The 11,163-nt window shown below is 38.9% G+C and overlaps 2 protein-coding genes across 5 annotated transcripts in view; one reads left to right on the forward strand and one right to left on the reverse strand.

Annotated features, from left to right (window-relative positions):
- The window catches only part of LOC120419963 (ribose-phosphate pyrophosphokinase 1), a 29,592-nt gene extending 21,729 nt beyond the window's left edge, over positions 1-7,863 (reverse strand). For 2 of the 4 annotated variants that reach the window (XM_039582833.2, XM_039582831.2), the window contains exon 1: positions 7,709-7,863. In XM_039582833.2, the coding sequence (XP_039438767.1) occupies positions 7,709-7,760 (52 nt within the window). In that variant the 5' untranslated portion in view covers positions 7,761-7,863. The remainder of the gene's footprint in view (positions 1-7,708) is intronic. The other 2 variants (XM_039582834.2, XM_039582832.2) reach the window with 1 other exon arrangement.
- LOC120419965 (ubiquitin-conjugating enzyme E2-22 kDa) lies at positions 2,178-9,166 on the forward strand. The gene is made up of 3 exons (XM_039582835.2): positions 2,178-2,578; positions 8,046-8,198; positions 8,258-9,166. Exons 1-3 carry the CDS (start codon positions 2,516-2,518, stop codon positions 8,639-8,641), a joined length of 600 nt encoding a protein of 199 aa, XP_039438769.1. The 5' UTR covers positions 2,178-2,515; the 3' UTR covers positions 8,642-9,166.
- The last annotated feature ends 1,997 nt before the right edge of the window (positions 9,167-11,163 follow it).

The raw sequence follows: 11,163 nt of genomic DNA on the forward strand, positions 1-11,163 counted from the left end.
ATAGCCGTTGGCCACCATTGATAGTACCAACCACTAGTGGCTTCCTTTTATCTACAAGGACTTCGCCGCCCTGGGCTCCTAAGTGTATGAAAGTATGGCACGGAGCGACGGCGCCGAATACCCATATTTACACAAAGAATTTTAGAACGCCCGCCGCGGGATTCGAACCGGCGACCTCTGGATTGTGAGTCCAGTGCGCGGTCCGATTGATCCACACGGGCGGGAATTGAATAAAACTGTTGGAAAAAAAATAATTTTTTGTTTTCTAATATTTAAATTACGAAAATGTCAAAAAATACCTACAATTTAAAAACCTAAACTGATAAATGTAGTTTACTAATTTTAAGTTTGAATTAGCGATATTTATTTATTTAAATACACATTTTTCACATTTGGCCCGCATAAGTGAGCTTCTAATTTGGCACGCCACTCAAAAACTTTGAGCACCCCTGCCATAGAATCTACAGGGGAGGAAGCACGGCTACGTCACGCCTGTCATCCACATACTAGTCCACATATAAAGCGAGTGAAGTCAAAATCGAACCAAAATCGAACAAAGTTTTTGGCGCGTGGCTTTTCAAAAAGTCGTATGCGCATCGAACATAAATAATACAAATCTAGAGTTTTTTTTTTATTATGTCCTATAAACATATGAAAGACAATAGTTTATTGGTCCTTTTCAAAAAAAACTCTGGAAATACAAACATTTTTTTAGTTTATTTTCTTTTTTACATTTAATCTCAGTGGGCAACTAGGGAAACAGCATTTAATTCCGTCAAGCACCTAATGTTGGAATATCAGCACTGTGTTGTTTAGTGACAGCTAGTTTTCGACTGAAATTTAATAGTATTCTAAAAGCTCAATTCATTTTCATCCAACGGTCAGGACGAATCAAACTAATTTAATTTTATTTCAAGAAAACTGAAGCTTTTTTTGATTAGTTTAGTGTGTTTTGTTGTATTAATTGAATCATCAAGTAGATTTTTTTTTATTTATCTAATAAATGTAAAGTGTGGTAAAATTTACGTAAAAATTGTAATCATCACGCAAATAAATGCAGTAGATATAAAAAAAAAACAAAAAAAAATTGGGAACAAAATTTATGTATTTATTTCATACGACCTTTTCAAAAACCACACGTAAACAATATTGACAGCGCCTCTGGCGGGGACTTCAGCACGCAAAAAAATAAGACATATTTGAATCAACAAAACGTTTTGTTGATTTGAAAATCAAGAGTTTTGTTGAATCAACGCTAAACGTCAAAGCAACTTTTTCAAAACAAAAAAAGATTTTTGTGGAATTGAGAAAATCAAGGTTAGTTTCAACGCAAAATCAGCGTTGATTATATTCAACAAAAATTTTGTTGAATCAAACCTCGTACAGGCTGATTCTACAAAATATTTTTCTGCGTGAGGAAACTGCATGCGTGTCAGATCCCTGGGAGGAAGGATGCGTGGACATACCGTACCAAACGCTCCGAGTCAGTTAGGTGTGGTGTGTTAGTGTGAATTTGGCAGATATCTAGAGTTTTTTTTAAAGGTCCTATAAGCTATTGTGTTTCATATGTTTATAGGACCTAATCAAAAAAAAGTCTAGATGTTTTGAAAAAATAAGTATGCAGTTATTTTTGTATTGTCCCAGACTATGCCTCTAATCATTTTAAAACAATTTAAATTATAATGGTTTAATTCTAGAGCAAAAAATGTAAAAAAAACATGCAAAAAAAATTAAAAGTGACTGTAAAAACATGAAAAAACTAGATAGGTAAAAGATAATGATAGGAGGTGCCTAATACTATCAAAAACAAACATAAACTTAACAAGATAGATGCAAATATAAATACTAAAAATGAAACAAGAAAAACATAAAACAAGAGAAGACTCGATTAAATTTTCAAAAGGCCCTATCTGCATAGGAAACCCATGAGGGATAGGTTGTTTTGAAAATTTAATCTAGAAGTAAAGTTTTTCGTAGAACAAAAGTTGCTCAAAATGACCTAAACAAAGCAAATATAAATACATTCGAAAAAAAAAAAAATTGGGCAGTAGAGAGTTAAAATAACAAAAATTATTCAGGATAGAAAATAACAAATCATCAAACAAGTTTATATTAAAAATTATTAATTTTTAAATTTCGTGGTGAGTTATTTCTCCGTTGTCACCTTCTCCATCTTGAAACAGTTGTGTCCGTCAATCCGCGCGAAACGAGGAAACACAAAAAGTCAAAATAACTTTTCGATTCTTTTCTTTTTCTCCTCTCTTGCTTGCTTTTTTCGGGGCCACGGCACAAAGTCGATACCGTGAACCCAAAAGGAAGAACCACACGGCTTTTGTTTGGACTAGGTTTGAAAAGTGCCGATTCAGCAGCGCCCGACCAGAGCCGTTCCGCAAAATTGCGTCGTGGAATCAGCAGTAGTAGGAACACTGACAGGATTCGCCCCAGCGGGAACCGACTGCAGTTTGGCTTGATAGTTTCGTTTGCAAAAGACACAACAGGCAGAGTCTGAGGTAAAATGGCGAACATGGCAGTGTCCCGCATCAAACGAGAATTCAAGGAGGTTCTGAAAAGTGAAGAAGTAAGTACTGGACGATATGGACAGAGGATCCGTGTTTGGGCTTGCGATGAGGGTAATTGATAAGATTGTCATTGAAGGGGCCGACCCATCGTATATTGCATAATCCAAAGGGTCAGCAACAAATTTCGGAGCTCGAAGAGTTTGACTTTCTTCTCCTTCTGATAAAACTGCATGTCAGTGAGTTGTCATAGCAGGCTATTTTCGATATAGAGGATTGTGGGGTCAAGAAGACGAACAACACAAAATTTAATGTATATTCCGACTTTTAGCAAAAGCTCGGGTCTTATTAGATTAGAGATTAGATTCCGACTTTTAGCAAAAGCTCGATAAATTGTATTGTTGGTATGTAACTGTGAGAGTAGTAAGAGTAGGGGTGAGGGCAGTATGGGCCGATTAAATCAAATCTCGATTAAATTTTCAAAAGGTCCTATCTGCATAGGAAACCCATGAGGGATAGGTTGTTTTGAAAATTTAATCTAGAAATGATCTTAAAAATCTTGCAAACCAAAAAAAATAACACCGAACGCGTTAACAATGTTGATGCTAACAAGTAATGTTTGTTTACATCGATAATAGCCAGCGTAAGCATTGAACGAGCCTTTGAAATTTATCTAACTCTTCAGAAAGCTTATAAATACAGAGCTAATTCGTTAATTCAAATGTCGCTACTCTGAACGTCGCTTATTCGAATGCTCGCTAACTCGAACGTATTCGAATTAAAAAGCACTCATACGTCATAACCAATTGTCGAACGGATGCAGACATTTCAACCCCATTGTTCAACGATTAGCGAGCATGTGGTTTCAAGTTTTTGACAGCTGTGAGCTGTCAGTCGTTCCAGTTAGCGAATTATATTTTAATATAAAAATAATTAACATTTGCGTGGTTGTATCAACAAATTTACATTTCTATACACATTTTGAAAAAAAGGCAATGAATTTAAAAGCCATATTCGGTGTGGTGAAGTTTTTGACGTCTTTCATAAGACGCTTAAAATCATCTTAAAATCATTTGTTTTCAAAAAATATATGTTTTGACGAAAAAAACTACATTTTTCATTCTTTAAAAATTTGAAATATATGACAAAACTTGGATTTTTGGCTACAGATGTGCAGAAGAAAACTGAATGTAATTTCAAACAGTTTTTACATCGTTTCTTCAAAAATGAAGGTTTTTTCGAGGAACATGGAAAAAATATATGTTTTGTCAACAATAAGTTAACGAGCATGGTTTCAATTAATAAAAATGTTTTTTTTTTGTCAGGTTAATTTTCCAGGGATAAAATTTTGCTTGAAAAAGGACCCCGTGGCGCGGCTTAGGCTGCCGATCCCTCATGTGTGCTAAGGGGCCCAGGTTCGATTCCCGCCCATCTCCTCTGGGTGTTCTGTGTTTGTCCCGTTTAGTTAGTAAATTCAGTCTGAAAATACGGTGTGATGTCTATTGTTATAAAAAAAAAAGTAGAGTTTTTTTTAAAGGTCCTATAAAGATATGAAACACAAAAGTTTATAGGACAATTTTTTTAAACTCTTTAAATGCAAGCAAACTCGTCATTCTGAAAATAGAGATCGCTGCATTATTTTTCAAAAATAAAAAAAAAGTCTCAATAAATCAAAGATCATAATAGTAGTAAAAGAAGATTTTCAGATTTTCAAATGTACGAGTCGTACATTTTTCCAACGAGGTTCACCGAGCTGGATAAATACGACGAGTGATGAAAAAATCAAGTTTTGCAACGAGTTCCATACAACGTTTTTTTGTAATTCTAAAAAACACCCTTTGAACATAATTATAGGACAAATGTTCATGCATTGAGTCAATGAATCATTCAAATCAAAAAAATGTTGAAAAGTATAACTTTTCAGCATTTGTTGTGAAAATGGTAACTTTGTTGATTTTGATTTTGTTATTTTTGGTACAGAAAAGTAGGCTGTTTCGTCGCTCAAGAAAGACAGGAAAAGTAAATAGTCTCACGACAGAATTGCAAAATAGTAGTTTATGCAACAAGGTAAAACTTGATTTTTTCAGCACTCGTCGTATTTATCCAACTCACACTTTAATATCGAGAAAACGATTGATTGAAATCTGCTTATTATATTATGTTTTTTTTTTTTTTGTAAAAATATTGTAATTATGATGCAAAGCACCGCAAAAAGTGTTTTTGTTTTTTTTTTTAACCTTAAAAAATGTTAGCAACAAACAAAGAAGTTTTAATGATTATTAAATGTTAGATGCTATCATAATATTTCATTGAACTTGGCAAAAACAATTACAATACAATTTTATACATTTCAATGCTTAACATTCCAACGCCCAAGGCTCCAAAAAAGTTGGAACGGTAACTTCAACTCGCTGGTTCTCGGGCATAACTCACCCAATCAAGATGATTCTTTTTTCCAGTGATTTGTTAGGATGTCTAGATGATCCTAGAACTTTGCAGAACTCAATTTGATCAAATCTGTAATTTTTGCGATCAAAAACATCGTTCCAACTTTTTTTTTCGCGTGTAAAAAAAAAATCGCCAAAAAATCCGCGGAGGCAGTCTTTTTGAAAAAGTTGGAACGATGTTTTCGCTCGCAGAAATAACAGATTTGTTCAAATCATGTTCTGCAAAATTTTAGGATCATCTAGACATTCTTACAAATCCCTGGAAACAAGAATCGTCCCGATTGGTTGAGTTATGCCCGAGAACCAGCGAGTTGAAGTAACCGTTCCAACTTTTTTGGGAGGCTTGGGCGTCCGTGTAAGTTGGACATGCGTTGGGCGTTCCAGTGTTAAATAAATCATTTTTTTTCTGTGTCTTACTTTCTTAAAATCAAAATATATGAAATTTATGTGCAACCCTGATCAAAACCATTTATTGTGCAAAACTTGCTAACTTACTTAGGCCATTGCAAATATTTTTAAAGTTTTTGTCGCTCCCCCTTTCAATATAGGCTCGAAAAATGCAAAAAAAAATATTTAAAAAAATCGATGTAAATAAACTTACAATCAGCTGAAAACAATCGGCGTTGATAATCATTTTTAGCAAAATTGAACCAGTTTTATCGTTTTTTGAATTTATGTGAAATTAAGCAAAAAAATAACATTTTTAAAATTTTAACAGCAGATTTAAGCTTTTTAATCATATTAAAGCATAATTCAATTACAATATTGTTGAAATTTTTAAATATAATCAATAAGGCATTCTAGTCAGAAATTTACTAACACATTCAAAGTATGTTTACATTACAGCTGAACGTTTGTTTGCATCAGGTTTCCTATCTCTTTCTAGCAAAAGTTTTTTTGTCCGGCGACTTCTAGCTGGATTTTTTGACTGATAGCTCGATATGTCAGACAACATACTTCGCAGGGCTGTGACAGCTCGAGCTCGATGATTGTTTGCATCAGGACACTGTGACGAGAAGTTCTTAATTTTTGGGTTAAATTATATTTTTTTCACTGGGCCTAGAAAGCCTTATATCAAAACTCTGTACAGTAGTTGTTCGGTAACTGGGCTGAGAACGTAGCCCAGTCACCGAATGTTGCTCGTTAACTGGGCTGAACAAAAAAAAACGAGGGGACCACCGATGAAGAATATTTTCCAGATGCAAAATAAAAATAAAATTACTCAAATTTATTTACAATTCTTACTTTTCATATTTCTTTAATTCTAACTTGAAATTAAACAAAAGTTTGAAAAAAGTTGTTATTGAATATGATTTTTGCATCCATTAACCCCTCGGTCATTTTGGTTTGTTTTGGTTTTTTGACGTTTGTCTGCTTTTTAACTGGGCTACGGCCCAGTTATAGAGCGCCCAGTTAAAAAGCAGCCCAGTTAAACAACGCCCAGTTACCGAACAACTACTGTATATACAGATTTTTGGGAACGAAAAATTTGTTAAATACAGACTATCGCCGAATACATTCAAAGGTCTCTCATTTGTACACGGCGTACTAGTGTAGTGTGCAACGCTCAAACTGTGCAGAACTGACATGCTTCATGATTCTGAGACGAGTTCGTATGTTTGTACAATAATATTATTGAACGTTTATAAATAAGCTAATCGAAATTATTATACATCGAATTGCCCACCTGTCCTATGAACAGGTTGAACAGGTGGACGCGTCGGCCTGATTGCTCCACAAAGACTCATTCACTGGCCAGCACAAATCGAACGCGAAGCAAAACTGCTCTGATGAATTCCTACCGTTTGTCACTTTTACACCAATCCCTACTGAATACTCTCTCGTTTGCTCTCCTCGCTCAGAGAGCCTGATTGCGCTATGTAGATCAAAGCTGACTCAACATAGTCTGCGTTCGGCTTTGTTTTGATTATTTATTCAACTGCTTAAAGATTATCAAACATATTTTGAATTTTTTTTGATAAAATGATAACACAACATCAAAAACACATTTCCACCATGCCTAATAAAAAATTTACGGCAAACTGTGGCAGTGCAGGCCAAAAGAGCGCAGCGCTGGTATTTTGTTAGATTCTCTCCTCTCTCAACATATTCGTTTGCGAATGTGTATTTGTATCGTTGTGTGAAGCGGTTGACAGGGCTGGCAGCTAGCGAGTCGTGTTCGCTCACGAATGGTTGCGTGTTTAAGTCGGCAAAGGTTCTTTCCTGTTTTTCGAACCGGGTGTTAAGATTTCAAAAAAAGTGTCCACGTGGTTGGTCTCAAAAAATGGGTTGGTGCTCAAAATGGGTTGAATCGCAATAATTTTTTTAAAGCAAGTTTATAGGAAATTTTAAGAAATAATATTAATGCGGCCAACTATGTAAAGTTAAACGCAAAATGATTCGTTAAAGTGGATTTTGATAGTTTGAGCACGACTGTTCAAGTAACAACACATTTCTGCATGTACAGGGAGCTCCGAATTTTGGTTCCAAGGCAATTATTCGTCAGGAGCTCTCTACAATGGGACATCGTATCTTTCACAAACGCACTGCGCGCCTCAACATAATCTTTAAGTAAATTTCCCGATAATTTGTAACATTTTGCATCAAGCATCTACAACTGTCTTGCGTTATAACATTAAAAAGATGGCATTTTTGGCTCATACAAAATTCATTTTTGATTACCTAATATTATAAAATTAGGCTGGGCAAAAATTTCCTAATCTTAAACAATGTTGTTATTCATACCTTGTTCGAATTCGATTTCCGACTCGCTACTGCTACTTGGCATGGTGTTCATTTTGATTGACAAACTTTAGAATTTTGATATTTTCGACACACACTTTTGAACGTTTCAACCACCACGTTTTCTATCGCTTTCACCACCCGCGATTCCCAGCCAGAGCAACTGCACAAATCCGATCGCTACACGACGCGCAATAGCTAATCTCACGTTGGATCAATTGAGTGTGTTTACCACGCGGAGATTACGACGCTGCAGCAATGTGGCTCAAGATCGCGCCTTCTAGTTGCTAGTTGGCAACACGAATTTCACAAAGTTTATTTTTTTAATTTTTTATTTCAGATTGTTCAGTGTTCTATCAAATTAGACATCGTAAATGACAACTTTACAGAGCTGCGCGGGGAAATTGCCGGCCCTCCGGACACACCGTACGAGGGTGGAAAATTCCTGCTTGAAATTAAGGTTCCAGAAACGTATCCGTTCAACCCACCGAAGGTATTTAGAAGCTATATGGTTGACTGTGAACATATTACTGAAGTTCCTTCCCCAACCAGGTCAAATTCATCACCAAGATCTGGCACCCGAACATTTCCTCCGTGACCGGTGCCATCTGTCTGGACATCCTGAAGGACAACTGGGCCGCGGCGATGACGCTGCGGACGGTGCTGCTGTCGCTGCAGGCCCTGCTCGCCGCGGCCGAACCGGACGACCCGCAGGACGCGGTCGTGGCGACGCAGTACAAGGACAACCACGAGATGTTCATACTGACGGCCAAGCACTGGACGAACGCGTACGCCGGCGGGCCGTGCCGCAACGCGGACTTTGACCAGAAGGTGCAACGGTTACGCGACATGGGCGTGGAGGACTACGAGGCGCGTGCGGCCCTGTCGCGGCACAACTGGCACCTGGAGCGTGCCTCGGAGCAGTTGTTTAGTTAGTTGTTGTAAGAAAGGAGCTTGTGGGTGGTCGCGGTCGTCGTCTTCATTGTCGAAAAAAAGGTAAAAGAGAGAAGGGAGAGGGGGTGGAAACGCAGTCAACTCTGGCCCGTTTGCGACATAAACATTTACTTTTTATACATGAAAGAAAAACTGAAAAGACATGAACACGATATTTATGCTATAAGGAGCTTGAGCTGCTGCGCAGGACTAAGGTGATAAAACGTAATGTAAAAGAAACAACAACAACAAGCTGAAAATTAAACCACTGTCATTTTCTTTGTTTCCTCGTCTGCTACTAAAATTCTAAAATTCACGTGTACACTGGCGTACTTTCTAGAACTTGACCCTTTTACAATTACGCTCCTTTTTGTTTGTTTTTATTTTCGTAACACGATGGATTCGGAAATCTTCCCACACTCACACACACATCATGAACCACAATCAATTTAGTTATGAACAAGTTTTGAACACAATGATTAATGCTGTTATAAGAATTGTAAATTTAATAAATATACTTAAGAAAGATTCGAGTGTGCGCTGTTACTTAAATCGAGTTGAGAAATTTGATCCATGGTCCGGTTCTATATTGCAATCGTGTTTCTACTGTGAAGAGTGTGAAGTTTGTCAATATTTATTTAGGGTTATTTGTAGTAAAACTAATCATGTATTATTTTTTCCTCTATAGGTGAAAGTAGTTAAGAGCACATCTACGCACCAGGTCTCCAGAGGTGATCGCGAGCAGTTCGTCAACAGTCAGAAAAGAGATGGTGGGGGCGTTGCTATCGCGGTCATCGGCGCTGCGAACAAACTTGACAAGGATAATCTCGACGAGGCCGTACAGACCTTCACCAACATTCTTAGCTACGCCATCGACAGGCACGTACCGAAGAAACCTGTTACGAATGCTTGTGTTCCATAGCAAACCAGCGAGCTTAACAGAGTCAAAGCTGCATAGAGGTCGGCCATGAAAAATTCTCCAAACATCGGACGTTATCTTTGCACAACTATTACGTGCGACTCAGCAGCTGCTACAAAAGGATTAGCAGACAGTGTCTTGCCGATCATGAAGTACGTACCCAGAAGAAACTCAAGTCCAACCCGAAAGGATTTTGGAAGTACATCAGCGGAAAGAAATCGGGTTACCGTCATCTATGTTCCTAGGAGTCGAGACAGCATCGAATACGGAGGAGATCTGCCAGCTGTTCGCCGCGAAATTCTCGAGCGTGTTCACGCTCGAAGACCTGCAACCAGAACAAGTCACCGCCGCCGCCAGCAATGTCCCTTCAAACGGTCTGGCTCTGAATGCGATTACAATCGATCGCTCCAAGATTCTGGAAGCCGTAGGCAAGCTCAAGTTATCCAATACGACAGGCCCGGACGGAGTTCCATCGATTGTCCTGAAAAAAATAATTGACGGGCTCCTGGAGCCTCTCTATCTCCTCTTCAATCTATCTCTCTCTCTATTGGATCATTTCCGAAGCTCTGGAAGCACGCCTTCATGTTTCCGGTTCACAAGAAAGGTGATAAACGGAACGTGGACAACTATCGTGGGATATCAGCACTGTGCGCCGTTTCGAAGCTGTTCTACCTGATCAGCGAAGACCAGCACGGGTTCATGCCATCGCGGTCAACAACGACGAATCTACCCACGTTCACGACGTTCGTGACCGACAGCTGCACTGCCAGATTGCAAACCGACGCGGTGTACACCGACCTGTCGGTAGCGTTCGACAAGCTGAACCACGCCATTGCGATCGCAAAACTGGAAAGGATGGGAATCGGTGGGACTCCCCTTAGTTGGTTCCAGTCCTATCTGGCCAACCGGAAAATCAACGTCAAGATTGGAGACTCCTTGTCGGCTGCCTTGAGGGCCTTTTCGGATATCGCACAGGGTCATCTCGGACCACTCGTCTTCCTGCTATACTACAACGACTGCAACCACTCCGTCTCTGGGCCGCGTCTGTCCTACATAGACGACATGAAGATCTACTGTCAAGTGAATAATGCAGGCGACGCTCAAGCCCTCCAACAGGAACTGAACGTCTTCCCGGACTGGTGTGAAAAAAACCGCATGGTCGTCAACCCCACCAAGTGCTCTGACATTACCTTCTCCAAGAAACGCAACCCAATCAAGTTTGACTACCAGATCTACGGCACATTAATCCCCCGGGAGAACTGTGTCAAGGACCTCGGCGTGCTTCTTGACACGGAACTCACATACAAGCAGGACATCTCATTCATGATTTCCAAAGCCTCGTGACAGCTCGGCTTCTTTTTCCGTGCAGCAAAAGGATTTACAGATGTCTACTGTTTGAAGGCTCTCTACTGCGCTTTGGTCCGTTCAACGCTGGAGTACTGTTCTGCCGTATGGAGTCCCTACTACGAGAACAGTGCGGTGCGGATTGAGAGTGTGCAGCGAAGATTCATCCGGTTCGCGCTCCGCCATCCATTTCATCTGCCTAGTTACGAAAGCCGCTGTAAGCTGATCAACCTTGACACCTTAGCAGTGCGTAAAAATGTCA

This window comes from Culex pipiens, chromosome 3, assembly GCF_016801865.2.
Source record: "Culex pipiens pallens isolate TS chromosome 3, TS_CPP_V2, whole genome shotgun sequence".
NCBI lineage: Eukaryota > Metazoa > Arthropoda > Insecta > Diptera > Culicidae > Culex > Culex pipiens.